At 40.4% G+C, this 18,298-nt stretch overlaps 1 protein-coding gene across 3 annotated transcripts in view; it reads right to left on the bottom strand.

Annotated features, from left to right (window-relative positions):
- LOC136678235 (single-stranded DNA-binding protein 2-like) overlaps positions 1-18,298 on the bottom strand; it is a 37,300-nt gene that overhangs the window by 10,659 nt on the left and 8,343 nt on the right. For all 3 annotated transcript variants that reach the window (XM_066656202.1, XM_066656203.1, XM_066656204.1), the window contains exons 2-4: positions 12,320-12,392; positions 9,132-9,193; positions 8,939-9,023 (exon numbers count right to left, since the gene is read on the bottom strand). In XM_066656202.1, the coding sequence (XP_066512299.1) occupies positions 8,939-9,023; positions 9,132-9,193; positions 12,320-12,392 (220 nt within the window). The remainder of the gene's footprint in view (positions 1-8,938; positions 9,024-9,131; positions 9,194-12,319; positions 12,393-18,298) is intronic.

Genomic DNA, 18,298 nt, shown 5'->3' with positions numbered 1-18,298 from the left:
CATACACAAGCACACAAGAAAAAAAAACAGATCAATATCAAGTGTTAAAAAAGCCTCCATATCTGGAGTCTAAGGTTTTGCACTGGAGCATAGAGGCTAATGTATCAACAAGCTAATACCCCATGAATTATGTGCAAACTTCCTATTTACCTCAAATCACACAAAGCTGATAAGTGATCTCAGACATATCTACTGATACGTGTCGAAAGTGTTTTTTCATAGATTACAGTACCTCAGTGTCAGAAACAACAGTCTATTTGAGACTACAACAACGTCTGTTTTTATAGCAAACCCTTAGGGGGGATTAAATAATAATAATGTTGCTCAGATACTTCCTTAAAGGCTAAGCCCCACTTAATGGACCTCAATGAATATTTCACATTATTGTAGTTACTGACATATAAGTATGAATTAAAATGAAAATAGCAGCTTAACTTGCTTTAAAACTGACAATTTTATTAAATTGACGGAAAAACCCGAGCTCGCTACGGAAATTCTTGAACGCAACCATGACGTCACTGGTGGACAACAGCTGAACAACGTCGCGGTAAAACACCGTTATGACTGACTGTTATGACAGTATCTAGCTAGCTAAATAACCAACATTATTCATGACAATAGCCTAGCAATAAGCTAAACTCAAATTTAGAGGTACCGTTATTCTTGTAAATGTGATCGAAGTCGAACTCGAATTCATCCGACACTATAAACCTCCGTAATGCAGCTACGTAGCCGAGTATAATCTGAGCCACCGAGTTTAGCAAGTCAAGCTAATGTTAACTAACACCAACTAAAACAGGCGAAGTGAGTGTCCTTACCCTGTTTACCTCCATGTTACAGAGGCTCTTGAACACCTTTCGTTGGTGTCCTTACATGTCCATATTGTTGGAAAAGCGCCAGTGAAATGAGCTACAGATAACGGAGTGAGCGGATGGTCCTTTCCAAAGTGCCCGTTTAAAGTTGACAAATTTGGCTTTGACTTTGACTTTGGGCCATTTGTGCACAGATGTCCCACTGTACATTGAATTATTGCAGCCAAAAACAACACACCTTTTCGTCATTTTGTATTAAATTAAGTGCAACTTCTAGATTTGTCCACCATCTGCGTCACAGGCGGGGGGCTTGGGGTGTACCAACAGTCTTTTAAACCTTATTCCTTGAATTAGTAAGAAATAACATGTTTTCTGACTATCAATAAACACAAGTTAGGAACTGAAATTACACTGTATTTATATATGTTTGACACTTTCATAGAGCTGGTGCTTAGCCTTTAAGGAAAAGGACCTAAGAATCCAAAACAGGAACTTTTACAATGCTTAGAACCTTCAGGGTGGTGGTGCAAATAACTTTAACATCTTTACTTCTAATGCTACAGTACTTCTCATAAGGAAGTTAAGAGAATTTTCAAGTCTCCTGAGCCTTCAATGAGCAACTTATGAAAATACAATTCTCCTCTGGGAGGATGAGATGAGTTTGGAATGCAGTTTGCACAATGCTAATTAATGTGGCATTAGCTACATTAATGTGGTGAAGACCTCTTTGTGACATTAATAAAGCAAACATTGGAGTCCAAACATGTCTTAACTGATTGACTACATGCACAATAAGAGAAAAATAACAGAAAAACAATGAATTTATAAAGTCATTTAGGTCTTTCTGTAAATGTCCAACCCATTCTCTGTGTTAAAGCATAATGTCTGAACCCACTGTCCAGTAAATACCTTCACACATGCTTGTAAGGCTACTGGACAGGACACAACAAGAGGAAATCTGAAACAATGGATACACAGCTCCAGAAAGGCTTGCACCTTCTGGCAAACTCATTTTGTCCACTGAATAATTAACAGAAGCTGTTGTGGGACTAGAATTTCACGTGCAGGTTTTAGCTTTCTGTTAGCCTGGTTTCTCCGGTCATTCCTGCAAATATACACTGATAAACCATAACATTATGGCCACCTCCTTATTTCTACATTCACTGTCCATTCTCTCAGTTCCACTGACCACAGGAGCACTATGTAGTTCTAACAATTAGACTGGAGTCCATCTGTTGCTCCGTATACATAGTTTGTCCCATTTCATCCTGTTCTTCAAATGGTCAGGACCTTCACAGGTACACCACAGAGCAGCTATGTTTGGGTGGTGGATCATTTTCAGTGACACAGTGACTGCAGGTGGTGTGTTGTGCTGATAAAAGTGGATCAGACACAGCCGTGCTGCTGGAGTTTTTAAAACCCCTCGGTGTCACTGCTGGACTGGGAACAGTTCAACAAAAATATTCAGCTAACAGCATCCTGTATCCACTGATGAAGGACTAGAGTACAACCAACACAAATGGAAAATAAAGTATACAGAGCAACAAAAGGGCTATATTCTGTAGTTATAAGTGCTCCTGTACGGTCAGTGGAACTGAGAGAATGGACAGTGAGTGTAGAAACAAGAAGGTGGTCATAATGTTATGGCTGATTGGAACTGACAGCTTTATTCTGAAGGAATCTACACTCTCTACACGTTTAAATCTTCTTTACAAACACGGCTGTTGTTTTTGCTGCAGCTTCAGTCAAAATTGGGACACATTCAGGTCTGCGACACCAAATATGGAACTTATAAGCCATGTACATGGGAATACATAGAACTTCATACATATGCATGTGAGGGTGCATTATGCAGCATGTGGAAGGATCAGGTTAAATGTTGGTGGATGTATTATACATGCTACTTATTACACATTCAGCTACATTTACTAATGCTTGAGCATCTTAGAGAGGCTGGTTTTACGTCTAATCCTCTCTAAATTTTATCATCGAGGCATCTCAAATAGACCACCTGTTGTATATTTAATCTTAAAGCCAAGTGTAGTCTACTGGTTTAAGCTGGACGAGAAAGGACTGTGTGGAAAAAGATAGATTTGCAGTAGCAAGACTTTATTCAGAGGCAAGGGCACTGGGGAAAACTGTGAGTGATGTGTGCATAGCTGCAGACATCACAGCTGCAACATCTGACCACAGGCTATAGACAAGGTCAGAGCAGCTGTTCTAGCCACGCATATGGCAGTAAGTGTTTGCAGACAGTTTCATTAGAAACCTTTGTAAGAGGGTCGTCTGTACTTGAAGTTCATCATATGGGTGAAATTCCACCCACACTACAGATACAGTAAGCCAGGTGTGTGTGTGTGAGCTACAGTCTGTCGTAGCATTCAGAGGTCTTTCCACTTTTGTTGTTCTAGTTCCTGCTGCCTTCTATTGTTTCCATTTCTGCCTCAGGAGAACCAGTGGTCTGCTTTCCCTCATCCTGAGCCCTATCTGGAGAGGGAAACTCCAACCTGGAGAACAGAGTGACCTTGCCCTTAAGCACGAGGGTGCCTTGCACCTTGTGGATCCTGAAACTAGAGGAACAGAAGAGCTTTGCTGTGAAGTGAAGCAATGCCTCACACCCTGTAGAACCTGAATGTGTGCTTGGTAGGTAGAGCACTAGTCCACGATGCTGGACAGACTCAACTGACTTATAGCTTCTCTCGAGTTGATGGTTTTGCCTGGAATGGATGGAAGCCTGCCTTGTTCTTCCATGTTGTTTTGAGTTCCACAGGGTGCCAGGAGTCCCCTCACTTACAGGGCAAGGCCATCCCTGTTTTGAGACCCTTTTGAGTGAGTGTTCTCACAGTGGAAGGTTAGACAGAAACACCTGTGAATATCCTGTAAACTGTTTTTTTCCCTGCTTCCTGCCTTTTGACATTTCCCTCCGTAATGGACTCTCTCATCTCCTCAGAAAATGAATACGCTGTTTTGACTATACAGAAAATAATGAAGGGTGGTCTCTGACTTTTTCACAATAGGTCTTCTTTAGGATTTTAAAAAGGTTCCTAACACTGAGATATCCATCCAGCCATCTATTATCTGTAACCCTTATCCAATTCAGGGTTTTGGTGGGTCCAGATCCTACCTGGAATCATTGGGCGCGGGAATACACCCTGGAGGCAGTCACAGACAGTCACCCGGAGGAAACCCACGCAGACACGGGGAGAACACACCACACTCCTCACAGACAGTCACCCGGAGGAAACCCACGCAGACACAGGGAGAACACACCACACTCCTCACAGACAGTCACCCGGAGGAAACCCAAAGTGATTTTGGCAACCGCTCATCAATTTTAGGAAATTGTCATATTGTGCCAGGAGCAATACTTCTAATCATATTTATTTAAAAAAATAATTCCTATTTACAAATCTACAAGCTGCTAGAGGCATTATTCTCAGATTTGATTTGCCTTATTTTAGTTGGGCTGTGCCTATCACTCCTTTGCTCTTTTGCATATTGACTAGGTTCCGTATTTCTGTATGCTGTGTGTGTTAAGTTTAGAGGAGAGGAGGATTCCATCTCTCTAATCATTAGGGAAACGTGGCAGGAATGGCAAGTGGCTTCGTCTAGACACTCCACCCCCCACACCCCCCACCGGAACAGTCACTTGGGCTAGGACAGAGAGAGAGGAAAACATGTTTGTGCTGCTGAACAGAGACATTAACTGCTTTCAGTCTGGGTGGAACACTGTCAGCAACCTCTGATAACCACACGTTTACCAAGAACACGGTGTCTGTTTTCACCTTAAATCAATAGTTCAGCCAAAAATCAACTAAAAGGCTTATGCAGATAACTGCTAGAAAAACCAGTCTAGACCAGTCACCAGCCAAAAGAGCACACTGGCAAAACTAAAGTTCCAATCTCCAAAGCCTAACTTTACAGGAAATATTAAAACATTTATTAATTATTAGTGGAAATAGAGCAAATCCAAAGTAATTATTCAGCATTTCTCTAATGTTCCGTTCATCATGAAATGTAAAATGAAATGTAGAATCGTAAAAACACCAAAAAAGGAATGAAAGTTTAACAGCCTGCCGTGTGAAATGAGTTTGTGTCGGTATTCCTGTGGCACAACCCGACGTACTCCACTTTAGCTCTTTCTTTTGATCAACTACGTGTGCTTCACAAATGACTGTTTTACAACTATCATCAAAGCTAGTTTTGTAGCGTGTAACCTTAACCCAAACAGTCTAAAGACTTCTGCTCACCAGACCAACATAATGACAGGAAATATGCAAATGCCAATGGTGTTTTTTTTTTACTCTTTTCCTTCCTCCCCACTTCCATCCATCAATCTTTAGCAATGCCATTAGGCCACTTCCTGTGTGAGCTATGGGGAAATATGCTTAAAAAAGAGAAAAATTATGTCAAACAGAAAGAGAGAAAGAGAGAGAGAGAGATAGAGAGAGAGAGAGAGGAAGAGAGAGAGAAAGAAGGAGAGAGAGAGAGAGGGAGGAAGAGAGAAAGAGAGCGAGAGAGAGAGGGAGAGAGCGAGAGAGCGAGAGAGAGAGGGAGAGAGCGAGAAAGAGAGAGGGAGAGAGCGAGAGAGCGAGAGAGAGAGGGAGAGAGCGAGAGAGAGAGGGAGAGAGCGAGAAAGAGAGAGGGAGAGAGCGAGAGAGAGAGGGAGAGAGGAAGGGGGAGAGAGCGAGAGAGAGAGGGAGAGAGGAAGGGGGAGAGAGCGAGAACGAGAGAGAGAGACAGAGAGAGAGAGGAAGGGAGAGAGAGAGAGAGAGAGAAAGAGGGAGAGAGGAAGGTAGAGAGAGCGAGAATGAGAGAGCGAGAGAGAGAGAGAGAGAGAGAGAGAGAGAGAGAGAGAGTGAGAGTGAGAGAGAGAGAGAGAGAGAGAGAGAGATGAGCTTTTGGAAAAATCTTGGCCCCTCGTTTCCAATGAGCTTTGAAAACGATGTGGAAAATGTGAGGAGGGAAAGAAACGAAAGTCATCGGGCATCAGAAAAAAGAGCATTCGCCCTTTCTAGCTCTCCCAGGCAAATGCAATTTCAACATCTCTGCCAATTTTGTTATAACATTTGCCCATGGATTTGTTTATTGCATGCCACTAAGTTTGGACATGTCAGTGTAAATAAATCCCACCCCCAAGAGTTTCAATCATTTAAATTGTCTATGGACAAACCCAGAAAGGAATGTTGGGATAAACATGGCCAAAGTGTTGCAGTCTGTGATTAAAGAAAAGAAAAGAAAAGAAAAAAATAAAAGCTAGTAAAAATACAGTCGCTAAGAAACAATTAGCTGAATTATAATTAATGTAATGACATGACTAATAAAGTTTTTTGCAAACTTTGGTGTATTTTAGAATATTGTATTTCATCACATTTTTTAAAGAGAGATGTGCTACTCACAGTTGAAGGTGACTGTGATATAGACACAATAATATTTCATTATTCTGATTATTAAATTAATAACAATAAAACAAAATCATATCCACCGGGTGACTGTCTGTGAGGAGTTGGTGTGTTCTCCCTGTGTCTGCGTGGGTTTCCTCCGGGTGCTCCGGTTTCCTCCCACAGTCCAAAAACACACATTGTTAGGTGGACTGGCGACTCAAAAAGTGTCCATAGGTGTGAGTGAGAGTGTGTGTGTGTTGCCCTGTGAAGGACTGGCGCCCCCTCCAGGGTGTATTCCTGCCTTATGCCCAATGATTCCAGGTAGGCTCTGGACCCACCGTGACCCTGAACTGGATAAGCGCTTACAGATAATGAACGAATGAATGAATGAATGAATATCCCCAAGACCCTTGTATGTAAAGATTACTATAAACTACAGAGCAGGAACATAGACCTTAGGTGACACAAATGGTTGACTGTTGGTACACCACTGGTTTCATTTACTGCTTCCAAGGGACTTTGAAAAATGACTGTAAAGGACTCAGGTTGATGGAATGTCCCATTTTTTAAATACAGAAATTATTAAGTAACAGTCCTTTTCTAGTAGTTTTTTTCCCCCTGGCACAAACCGAGGCAGTGTGTGTAAAAATAGTCTGTGTTTATGAAGCCGGGCTCCACTCAGATGGAAGGTGCTCATTTAGTGAGAGAGTGATGTTCAGAGAGTTTGCAGAGCTGGAAATGATGTGTCCTTGCTGAAAAAGGTAAATGAAATACTGATTTATCACAACACAGCTACTGCTGAAAACGTCTAGATGTCTTCACGGTCCTCTTGGTAGAAAATACTTCACATAACCATTCAAATAAACCTAACCTGCGGTCATTACTCTTCCTGTGTGATGTTTACTGCTCAATGCTGGCCTTCGTGGATTCTGCAGTTTGGACAAAGGCATTTTAGACAAATCTAATATGAGGACATCGGTTTTTTGACCCGTGTTCTGCTCTTTCTGCACCTGGGACATTAGGGATATCTGGATCTCCAAATACCTGAGACCACTAATTTAATACAGATTTGTCTTTACATATTATGATACGTAGATCAAATACATGCTTCATGGCATTTTTATCTGCAAATTGATTTCAGCCACAAGCAACCGACAGCAAACCGTTAATAGCGCAGTATCTGTTCAGTACTGAATCAGTGTACTAGATAAGTGCATCATTAAATAAATTCTTGAGGACCACGATATTGACCCACCACCCGATTCAGTTTGGTGGCACTCAGCACAGTCTGTTTTACAAATTTTTGGCAGAATCCTATCTATTTCTGTTATAATCCATCCACTATTTTCATTTTTATGGAAATAAAACATGGAAACATTACCGATAATGACCCGGGGTCACTGCAGCTCACTGAACACAGTGTAGCTTTTTAAATTATTCCGCACTACAGAATTGTTAAACATTCTGGTCATGAATAATGAGCAGCATGCTGGTTTTCTTCACCGACTGAAGCAGCAGCTAAAATCTTAACTCCCATTACAGTAATGACTTACAGCTAACAGATTTCTCTTCTGAAATTCTGTCTACAGTGTGTCTGGTGGGCTGTCAGTGTGGGTTTAATCAGGGGGCTCAATTGTGAAGAAGGCAGAGAAGCGTTACTCTACTTTGAACTCAAACATGGCGAAAAATTTGTCGTGTCTTTAATCTCTCTTTCTCTCTCTCCTCTTCCTAGCAGAGCTGACCACAGGAATGACATCATCACTTGTGTTCCTTCATAACCAATTCATCATCCCTACACAGCTTCATCTCACTCTCCTCTCTCCCTCACAAACACACTCACACTCTCCCTCTCTCTCAGTAACATCCCCAGACAAGCTAGTAAAAAAAAAAAAAGCCCAGCACAAAAATATAATAGCTCCCTACACTTACAAAAATAAAGGTGCACTGACTGCTGTAGAAGAACCACATAAATAGACTTTCAGTAGATGGCTCTTTAATAAATAAATAAAAATAAATTAAGAACCATCTTGAAACCTTTATTTAAGAGTGTAGAGCCCTTCACAAAAATGCCTGTATTTCAATTTTCACATATTTACATTCATTCATTATCTGTAACCCTTTTCCAGTTGAGGGTCGCGGTGGGTGGGAACACACCCTGGAGGGGGCACCAGTCCTTCACAGGGCAACACACACTCACACCTACGGACACTTTTGAGTCGCCAATCCACCTACCAAAATGTGGACACTCCTCACAGACAGTCACCCGGAGGAAACCCACACAGACACAGGGAGAACACACCACACTCCTCACAGACAGTCACCCGGAGGAAACCCACGCAGACACAGGGAGAACACACCACACTCCTCACAGACAGTCACCCGGAGGAAACCCACACAGACACAGGGAGAACACACCACACTCCTCACAGACAGTCACCCTGAGCGGGACTCAAACCCACAATACTAATGCGATACTAACCCGCTGCACCACCGTGCTGCCCACATATTTACATTCTTATCCAAAAGTGTTCTATATAGTACTAGTTACTTGACTTGTAAGAATTCCAGGACCATTTCACCATGTTTGGTACGGCTCTTGAAATTGTCATGATTCTAAGCAAATCCATCACCATTAATAAAGAACCCTTTCAAAAGCAGTTTTTAAGAATATAGTTCTTTAGAACAGCAACCAAGCATCAGTTACAATGTTCAGATATGTACATATAAAAGACTGCAACTTACATAGTCATGGAAAGCTTTGGCCTCACTTGAGTGCTCACATGTTTCTCTCCTCTCCGGAGCTGCACAGTAGAGATCCCAGAAAACGCTGTAAAAAACAAAAGAGCAAGTTCTCACAATCCAAAGTACCCTCAGCCTTAATTAAAAGCATGTGCTTCTTCAGGCAGGTTTATTTAACTGGATTTGAACAGCTTACCACCACCAGGAGTGGAGGAACCCAGGTGGCTCGCCCAGCGTGATGTTCTTCTCCCATCGGATCTGTCAGATCACAAAAAGACACACAAACACCAGAAGGAGTGATTAGGATTCCCCTGCAACAGTAAATTCATGCTTTACCTGTAAGCCATACCTATTGAACTTAACTATTGTCAACTGTCTATGAACGTGTGCTGCAATATATCGACAAAACCTTCATTCATTCATTCATTGTCTGTAACCCTTATCCAGTTCAGGGTCACGGTGGGTCCAGAGCCTACCTGGAATCATTGGGCGCAAGGCAGGAATACACCCTGGAGGGGGCGCCAGTCCTTCACAGGGCAACACAGACACACACACACATTCACTTATACCTACGGCCAATCCACCTACCAACGTGTGTTTTTTGGACTGTGAAACCCACACAGACACAGGGAGAACACACCACACTCCTCACAGACAGTCACCCGCAGGAAACCCACGCAGACACAGGGAGAACAGACAGTCACAGACCTCACAGACAGTCACCCGGAGCGGGAATCAAACCCACAACTTCCAGGTCACTGGAGCTGTGTGACTGCGACACTACACTATATGACAATTATGTTTGATCATTATAAGGCCAAATCTCCAAAAAGAATTATCCATAGCTTTCAAAGTAAATCCATGAGACCAACAAGAATCTATTCTAAATTATTTAAGCCCACATCTACGGGTTTGTTCATTATTAAAGTTGGGCAGAATGAAAAAGGCAGACGATATTTTTCAAATTTTTTTCAAAGTTTTTTTGGGACTAACAATATTACAATATGCAACTGAATCAATAGGTTAATAAATACTTGAAGTGGTGTAAGAATAGCATCACATCTTTTCTTGTATGCATCAAAACAACTTCCGTGATTGGTTGGTAATCACATGCGGTGCGTCTTATTCAGAAGCAGCTATGATTTTGGGGTTCATTTCGTTAGAGATCTGTTGATATGAAAAAGGCATCTATAACAGTCTTCACTGATGAGAGTCAAATAAATATTTTTTGATTATTGTGGAAAGAAAAATCCAAAACTCTAATTATCTAAATATTCTAGATGAACACAAGGCATACTATATTTTTGTGCGATCTATCAAATTGATATTTAAATTTTTGGGATCTGTATACCAAGTGGAGACCACTCTTTCTCCATATCACCTACATTTATATGAACCCCACAATATCATCCACAACCACAATCTGCAGTGAGATCCCTCAATTCTGGCTGTGTATTTTCTTACAAAAAGCAGGTGGGTGTGCCGAGTGCCTTGTTATCTAACGTCATTGTTTGTGTGCGACTGTGTCGCCACTGCAGAGATACAGACAGTTATTTTGAGCTCCAGTGCTGCGTGGCCTGGCTGCAGTGGTCAGACTGGCAAAAGACACAAGTCGCTAAAGGAAGCAGTGTACAATAGCAGGGGATGTCTTGAGATTGTCTCATTTGTGTCTGAGTCACAATATGGTACGGCTGGCTCAGTCCTGGCTGTTTGTGTGGAGTGATCCAGTTTTCCTCTGTTTCACTGCAGCAGCCTCCTTCTTCTTCTTCATTTTAACATGCTCTGCGCTATGTAAATAAGCATCCTAGTAAAATATGATACCTTTAGGGGTGTTATGATACTACAGAAGGATAGAAAAACAATCGTATATTTAGCAAATATATATAGTACTGATATGCAATGACCAAGTATGGATATATTAATGATTACAAATGTTTAAAAACATGAATCAAGCTCACTGGTGCACTATGAGATATCAAAGCTGCTTTCCTAGTCTACATAGTACATTTGGCCAAACATTTGTAGAGGCCAGCTCACTGAATCGTTCTTAGGAAGTAGGGAGTCGGATTTGTCACATCAGTAGTAAACCTTCCCAGACCGTGGACGTTTGATGGTCTCTGACATTTTCACAATAGACTATTATCACAAATATCTTGAATTTCCAAAACGACACCATTATTGGAGAAGAAAAAAAAAAACTATGACTCTTTTTCAATGGATGTTTTTGGAGCATTTCTATTGAGATGTTAACATTCGAGGTTTTGTCGCCACCGCAGCAAAATGTTCTCCTAAAAACACTCCTAAAAATAAGAGCAATCTCACTTCTTCTGTGCCCAAATAACTATTCACACTCTGTTGGTATTTAAATAGCCATTATAAAGAAATAGCTTGCTTGTGGTCATTATGTTTCCACCAGGCAACTTGTCTTGGAAATTGGACCCCAAAGACGTTCTGTATCTTGCTGCAGAAACATAATACATATTGCCTTGTGAATTCCTGTATTACTATCATAGCATTAGAAACCCCCTACATTTACCACATAAAATACATACAAAAACCACTACATAATCGAGTATTGTCTGAAACACAACTTAGCCAGCTGTGTGTATTTGATACGTCTCTTTCATAAAAAGAGTTGTCACGCTTTTAAAGCTAAGTGGCTCTTTTACTGATACTACAAAAGAAACAGTGATAATATTCCCTGCTGTCTGTTCCATTGTTACTGTGCTTACAATGTAGTGTCTCTGTGCCAGCTGTTCCCTGAAATAGACTTAATCCACTGTCTGAATCATCAAGATTATACCCAACTAGTGTCTGTTTAACTGGTGGCAATGTATGAAATTTCTAACCCAAAAAAAAACAAAAATGTGTTGCAGATACTGTAAAATATCACTCTTTGACACCAAACTTTGCCTTTGACAAAGTGTATACACAACTTGATCATGAGCATATCGCTAAGCTGTTGTCTACTCTCTCCCTCTCTCTATTCCAGTAAAGAGACTCTACGTGTCCTGCCAGCTCAGCTCTCTGTTCACAGTAATACAGTTACCCCGCAGTGAGGGGAAAACACACTTTTCCATAGACCACACACAGGTAACATACACAAAATATAATCTGTTAATCCATGTTGTAATAAATCAGAAACAAGACTGATGGGTTGGGAGTGAATGGATGGAAATATAGTCAGGATAGTAATATCCAAAATTACTACTTGAAGGTGTACCCATTTTCCCACACTTGACCGTTTGATCTCCATAGAAATGCCCTGCAAACAAACTGAGAAGTCTGGGGTAACATATGAGCCTAAGGTTGCAATGGAGTCATGATAACTGTGTTAAATATTATTCATTTCATCCACAGAGAAATAGCTTTATTACTACCTACCTCTGAGAGGAAGGTCTGTGCTGATTTCTGAGCTCCAACATGAAGCAGATATTCATAAACATAGAGGGCTAGTCTGCAAGACAGAGATTAAGAAACAAAGAGAATAATTACACATATGATTTATTTCTCACATGTGATGAAAGTTCAGCTTGATTTAGGAAATCTCTCTCACTCTCTCCCCTCAAATGTGAGAGAGAGAGAGAGAGAGAGACAGAGAGGGAGACAGAGAGACAGACAGACCTTTTTTGAAATGCAATCACAAAGTGGTTTGTTAATTCTCGAGTCTTTGACTGACAAAAGCACATAGCTTGATGTCTAATGCTATCATTGACCAACACAGATTGTGTATTTTAAATATAAACACATTTACAAACGTGCCAGCAACACACTCCAAAATAAGAGAAAAAAAGTGACATGTTTAGCAGAATTGTGAAATGAAAACTCAGGTCATGTCACACTGTTCTAAATCATTACGCTGTAAATAAACAGGTTTCTCAGTCTTTGCCAGCAGAAAATAGGTCACTGCACATCACTATTTGCCAAAATTTGTGAGAAAAATGACAACCAGCTCAAAAAGACCACCTACATGTTGTGATATCATGAAAAGATTCGGAGAGCCAGGGGAAATCTTGGTGAATAAAGGTCAAGAGCAGAAACCTCAGCTGAATGTGTGTGACCTTTGAGCCCTCAGAGGGTATTGTTGGAGAAATATGATGCTGTGATTGACATGAGCCAAATGGGCTCAAGAGTAATTTGGAAAATCGTTGTCCCTTAAGTCTGCAACTGCATCAAGAAATGCAACCTGAAACAGTATTATTTGAAGAAGCAACCATATATTCTTTTATATATCTTTTGCAGAAATGCCAGCAAGTTCTCTGGGCCTAAAGTCATCTGAGATAACCTGAAAGACAGTGGAAGTATGTTTGTAGTCTGACAAGTCCATGTTTCAGCTGCAGATACAGCATGCCAAACATGTAAAGACCATATGATATGAGTGTTTCCTACAAAAAGTGCAATAATCAGATTCTATGATGGCATGGTGGCACATCTGTGCACAAAGTATAGGTGGTGTGCAGATATATGAAGGTACCATTGATATAGAGGCTTATATTCGTATTTTGGAGAGACATATGCTACCGTCAAGATGACTTTTCCCAGGAACTCCTCTGAAATAAACTCCTCCGTTTATTTCAGTTGGACAGTGCCAGGCCTCTTTTTGCATGAGTTACAACAGCGTGGCTTTCAAACACAGAAAGAGTATCCTGTTGAAAATGTGTGGCGCGTTATGAAGAGAAGAAGTAGACAACAGTGCAGTGACCACAGTCTGCTAAGCAACTCGTGTTGTATTCAGCAAAAATGGACAAAATCCAACTTGCTGAACTGCAACAATTGCTACCTTCAGTTCACAATTGATTAAAAAGTACAATTACATGAAAAGTCGATAAGACCCAGTGGTGAACTTGCCACTGTCCCGGCTTTTATTTATTTATTTATTGTTGCAGACATCAATTTCTAAAATTGTTTATATTTAATAAACAGGTTTAAGTGTGTTATTTAAGTTTTTCTGTGCCCTTTTGTCAGCTAAGTAAATGTTCATAGCAATTTAACAGATTACAGAACAAACAATTTGCCCATATCTGTCTATTTAGCATATCGGCTACAGTCTGAATTTAGTTCTTTAGGTTTCTACTGGTAATGTACCCAACATGTAACACAGGTTTACTGCCTGTTAGTCAGCAACATGTACAAGCATTATACTCATGATCATCTTCATAAACATAATCATAAAGTCTTTTTAAAATGTGCATTTATTATAAAATGTTTCTTCCCACATTTAACCCATCCGTGGAAGTGAAATCTCTAACACACGCGCACACACACACACACACACACACACACACAGCAGGCGCCCGTCCAATGCGTCCTGAGAGCAGTCAGGGTTTAGGTGCCTTGCTCAAGGGCACCTCAGCTGTGGACTGAGGGAAGAGGATAGCGCTGTTCCTTCTCTCCCTACAGACCCACCATAGCTGTCATTTTCCTACAGTAAGAAATAGGTTAAAAGCATATGAGCTAAAAAGTGGATGTGCCCACATCTTGTTTATCAAACTTTTGGTTTGCACTGCAGCTACAAAATGGAAATAATTAGTAGGTCAATTACCACTGTGAAAACTGCACACTTGAATCATCTCATACTTGCCTTAAACGTCATCAGCTTGTTAAGAAATCTCTAATAGACCTGTGGTTTCTAAACATTATTGTTGAATCTCACATACCCTTAGCTCCAACAACACCATTTTGTCTATTTTTTCCCAGTGTACATGACTTATAGCCATTAGTATAAGAGCAGTTTCTTCTCCTTCTATCCACAGTTATGTGAATAGAGATCTTGCCAACACCCATAGACACGCAGTGCGCACAGAACATAGCAGCATCACAGAAGAGATTCACATGGTACTTCTCGAACCATTCTAATTGCCAGAAATATTATATCCATAAATTATTCTGCAATAGCTTGTAATAAGCTCGTTCATGACTCATCTTCTCCCCAGGCATGGTTACTTCTGCCTGGGGTTTATACGCATGACGTGTGTCGGCCTGGTCTGCATACTGAGCCAAATTTACAGAAATATTTCTCTCCGTAGACATGAAAGGAAGCTTTTGCTGGTATTTCAAATGCACAGGCTTTTTCGTACATTTCTGTAAGCATCTGCAAGATCCGGAGAGTTTAAAAAGCTGAAAAAAAAAATTCATGAAAAATAAAACAGGGCAAAAATAAATGTACCGGAACCAAAGGGAAGGAGTATTCACAGGAGGAGGCATTTCATGTGAGAGAGGATGGTGCAGAGGTTGGAATAATGATAGCAGGGTTTTATGGAAACCAAGATGAAAGCCAGTCGGAGTTGAGGGAGGAGAACGAGAGGCTGGAAAGACGGGGAGGGGGGTCTCAGGCAGAACTCAACAATTAATACTCCCGAGATTCTGTCAAACCTTTAAACTCGAGCAGAGAAGCTGAGAACAAGGGAGGAAGAGAGTGAGATAGTGTGTGTGTGTGTGAGAGAGAGAGAGAGAGAGAGAGAGAGAGAGAGAGAGAGAGAGAGAGAGAGAGAGAGAGAGAGAGAGAGAGAGAGAGAGACTCCCCCACTGAACAAAAGCCAAAGGCTATGAAGCCGAACAGGCGAGGAAGCTAGACTGCTTTTAATGTAAGACAAGATAAGCATTTCAGAATCACTGGACCACAGAAATAAAGAGAAAGATAGGTTCACAAGAATAATATAATGCATCATAACTCTACACATACAGCATATAGAAATGAGAGTATTTGAGTGGCAAAAGAAAATTATTTTCCCTATCAACAGATTAGTCAATATTTTAAAGAATGAATGACTATGAGGATTTAATGGCCTTGCAACATGTGAATGATCTTTACACAACTGTTAATAGTTTCATTAGCCTCATCTGGAATCTAATACGGGCTCCGATGGTTTTGAACAGGGGCTATAAGGCTAAGAAAACAAGTTACCTTAAACCTGAGATACCTACAACCTAATACTCTTGGTTATGTGGTTCCTGACAAATAATGGACCAATAAACTAACAGAATTCACTCCTCAGCAGAGCTGGATTATGCATTTTCTCCAAAACCTGTATCTTTAAGGCACTGCGCAGCAACCTTTATGAGATATTAAAGTTATTAATGACAATGAATTATGATTGACATGAAAGCTGGACTTTCTCCATCAATCAGGCTGTGAGTGGCAGAACTGTGGAAATGATTGGAATAAGCAAAGAAAGGAATGAAACTGGACACTAGTGAGAACATGTGACCACTCACTCTCATTAAAGCGAATGGGGGGCATGGCCTCATGTGCCAGTAAAACTCATCTGGAAAAAAAGTCAGCAAATGTCATTTGAGAAGAGTGCTGCTCTGAAGCAAATGGCTTTTCCTATGGTTCACTGATTCGTAGTTGGACAGTAGGAATTAAAGGCTAAGCACCGGCTATATGAAAGTGTCAAACAAATAAATACAGTGGAATTTGAGTTCCTAACTTGTGTTTATTGACAGTCAGAAAACATGTTATTTCTTACTAATTCAAGGAATAAGGTTTAAAAGACCGTTGCCCCCCCAGCGGTGTTCGGAAACTCTAATAGGCGTCTTGCCTGTGACGTAGATGGTGGACAACAACTCTAGAAGTTGCACTTAATTTAATGCAAAATGACGAAAAGGTGTGTTGTTTTTGGCTGCAATCATTCAATGTACAGTGGGACATCTGTGCACAAATGGCCCAAAGATCCCAAAATATCCAGAAAATGGACTAAATTTGTCAACTTTAAATGGGCACTTTGGAAAGGACCATCCGCTCACTCCGTTATCTGTAGCTCATTTCACTGGCGCTTTTCCAACAATATGGGCATGTAAGGAAACCGATGAAAGGTGTTCAAGAGTCTCCCCAGTAAACAAGGAACGTCCCTGGACATTCAAAATAGGTCTAAAAGTAGTCTGTCCGTCAAGGACACATTTTAAACGTCAATGGACGTCCAAAATCCATCTTAATAAGTTAGTTAAGTGGTGACCAATCGATAACGTTAGGGGACGTCCAAAACGCATTTTATACAAGTAATTTATTTCGGGACCAATTAATAACGTCAATGGACATACAAAATACGTCTAATAGTCGTCTTTTCAATGTCTGTGTTTGGACGTCTTTTCAACTTTAAGAGAACGTTGATTAGACGGCAGTCATTACGTTATTTCAACGTTGAATCAACGACTAATTGTTTACTGGGTCTGTATACATGGAGGTAAACAGGGTAAGGACACTTACTTCGCCTGTTTTAGTTGGTGTTAGTTAATGTTAGCTTGACTTCCTAAACTCGGTGGCTCAGATTATACTCGGCTAGTTGCGGAGGTTTATAGTGACGGAGGTTTATAGTGTCGGATGAATTCGAGTTCGACTTCGACCACATTTACAAGAATAACGGTACCTCTAAATTTGAGTTTAGCTTATTTCTAGGCTATTGTCATGAATAATGTTGGTTATTTAGCTAGCTAGATACTGTCATAACAGTCAGTCCTAACGGTGTTTTACCGCGGCGTTGTTCAGCTGTTGTCCACCAGTGACGTCACGGTTGCGTTCAAGAATTTCCGTAGCGAGCTCGGGTTTTTCCGTCAATTTAATAAAATTGTCAGTTTTAAAACAAATTAAGCTGCTATTTTCATTTTAATTCATACTTATATCTGTCAGTAACTAAAATAATGTGAAATATTCATGGAGGTCCATTAAGTGGTGCTTAGTCTTTAACAGTTACCGTGTTTACATCTTGTTCAGAGTTTGTCGGGGAAGAACCCTGCAAAGTTTGAAAAAAGATAATGTTAGAAAATAGGGCTTTGTTTCTCATGTCTGAATTTAAGCCTGTGGTCAGTCATTAGTGTCTAAGCCATGCAATTCAAACATTAGGAGACTTCTTATTAGATTGCATTTGGACTGTAGAAGGGATTAAATTATAGTCGACAGAGTGGAGTAGAGATTAAATCAAAGTTTCTTCAAAGACTGACGTAACGGCCGTTACTGTTAACAATGTTGTCTTGAAATGTAAGTGCGGAAACATAACCTAATAACAAGGAGCTTGAGAACAGATTATAACTTTAGAATTAGATCAGTAATAGGCTTCCAAACACACATGGGCTGGGTACATGAAAACACATCTACAGTTAACTGGCAGTAACTGCATTATGCAGGTCAAAATAACTGGACATTTACTAGAAATAATATGCAAATAATAATACAACATTGGTTGGAAAAAAAAAAAAAATAATAAAAAAAAATCAACAACAGATATTTAAATAAGTATTTTCCCAAATCAGTGAGCCCTGGTCTGGAGAAAGAAAATAATAAAGATTATGTTAATAGTACAGTGATTATATTTTCTGAATTATAATAAATATAAAACAAGGCCGCCCACAATGGCAGCAGACTGCTCC

This window comes from Hoplias malabaricus, chromosome Y (genome assembly GCF_029633855.1).
Source record: "Hoplias malabaricus isolate fHopMal1 chromosome Y, fHopMal1.hap1, whole genome shotgun sequence".
Taxonomy (NCBI): Eukaryota; Metazoa; Chordata; class Actinopteri; order Characiformes; family Erythrinidae; genus Hoplias; species Hoplias malabaricus.
This window is presented reverse-complemented; position numbering and strand designations above follow the sequence as displayed.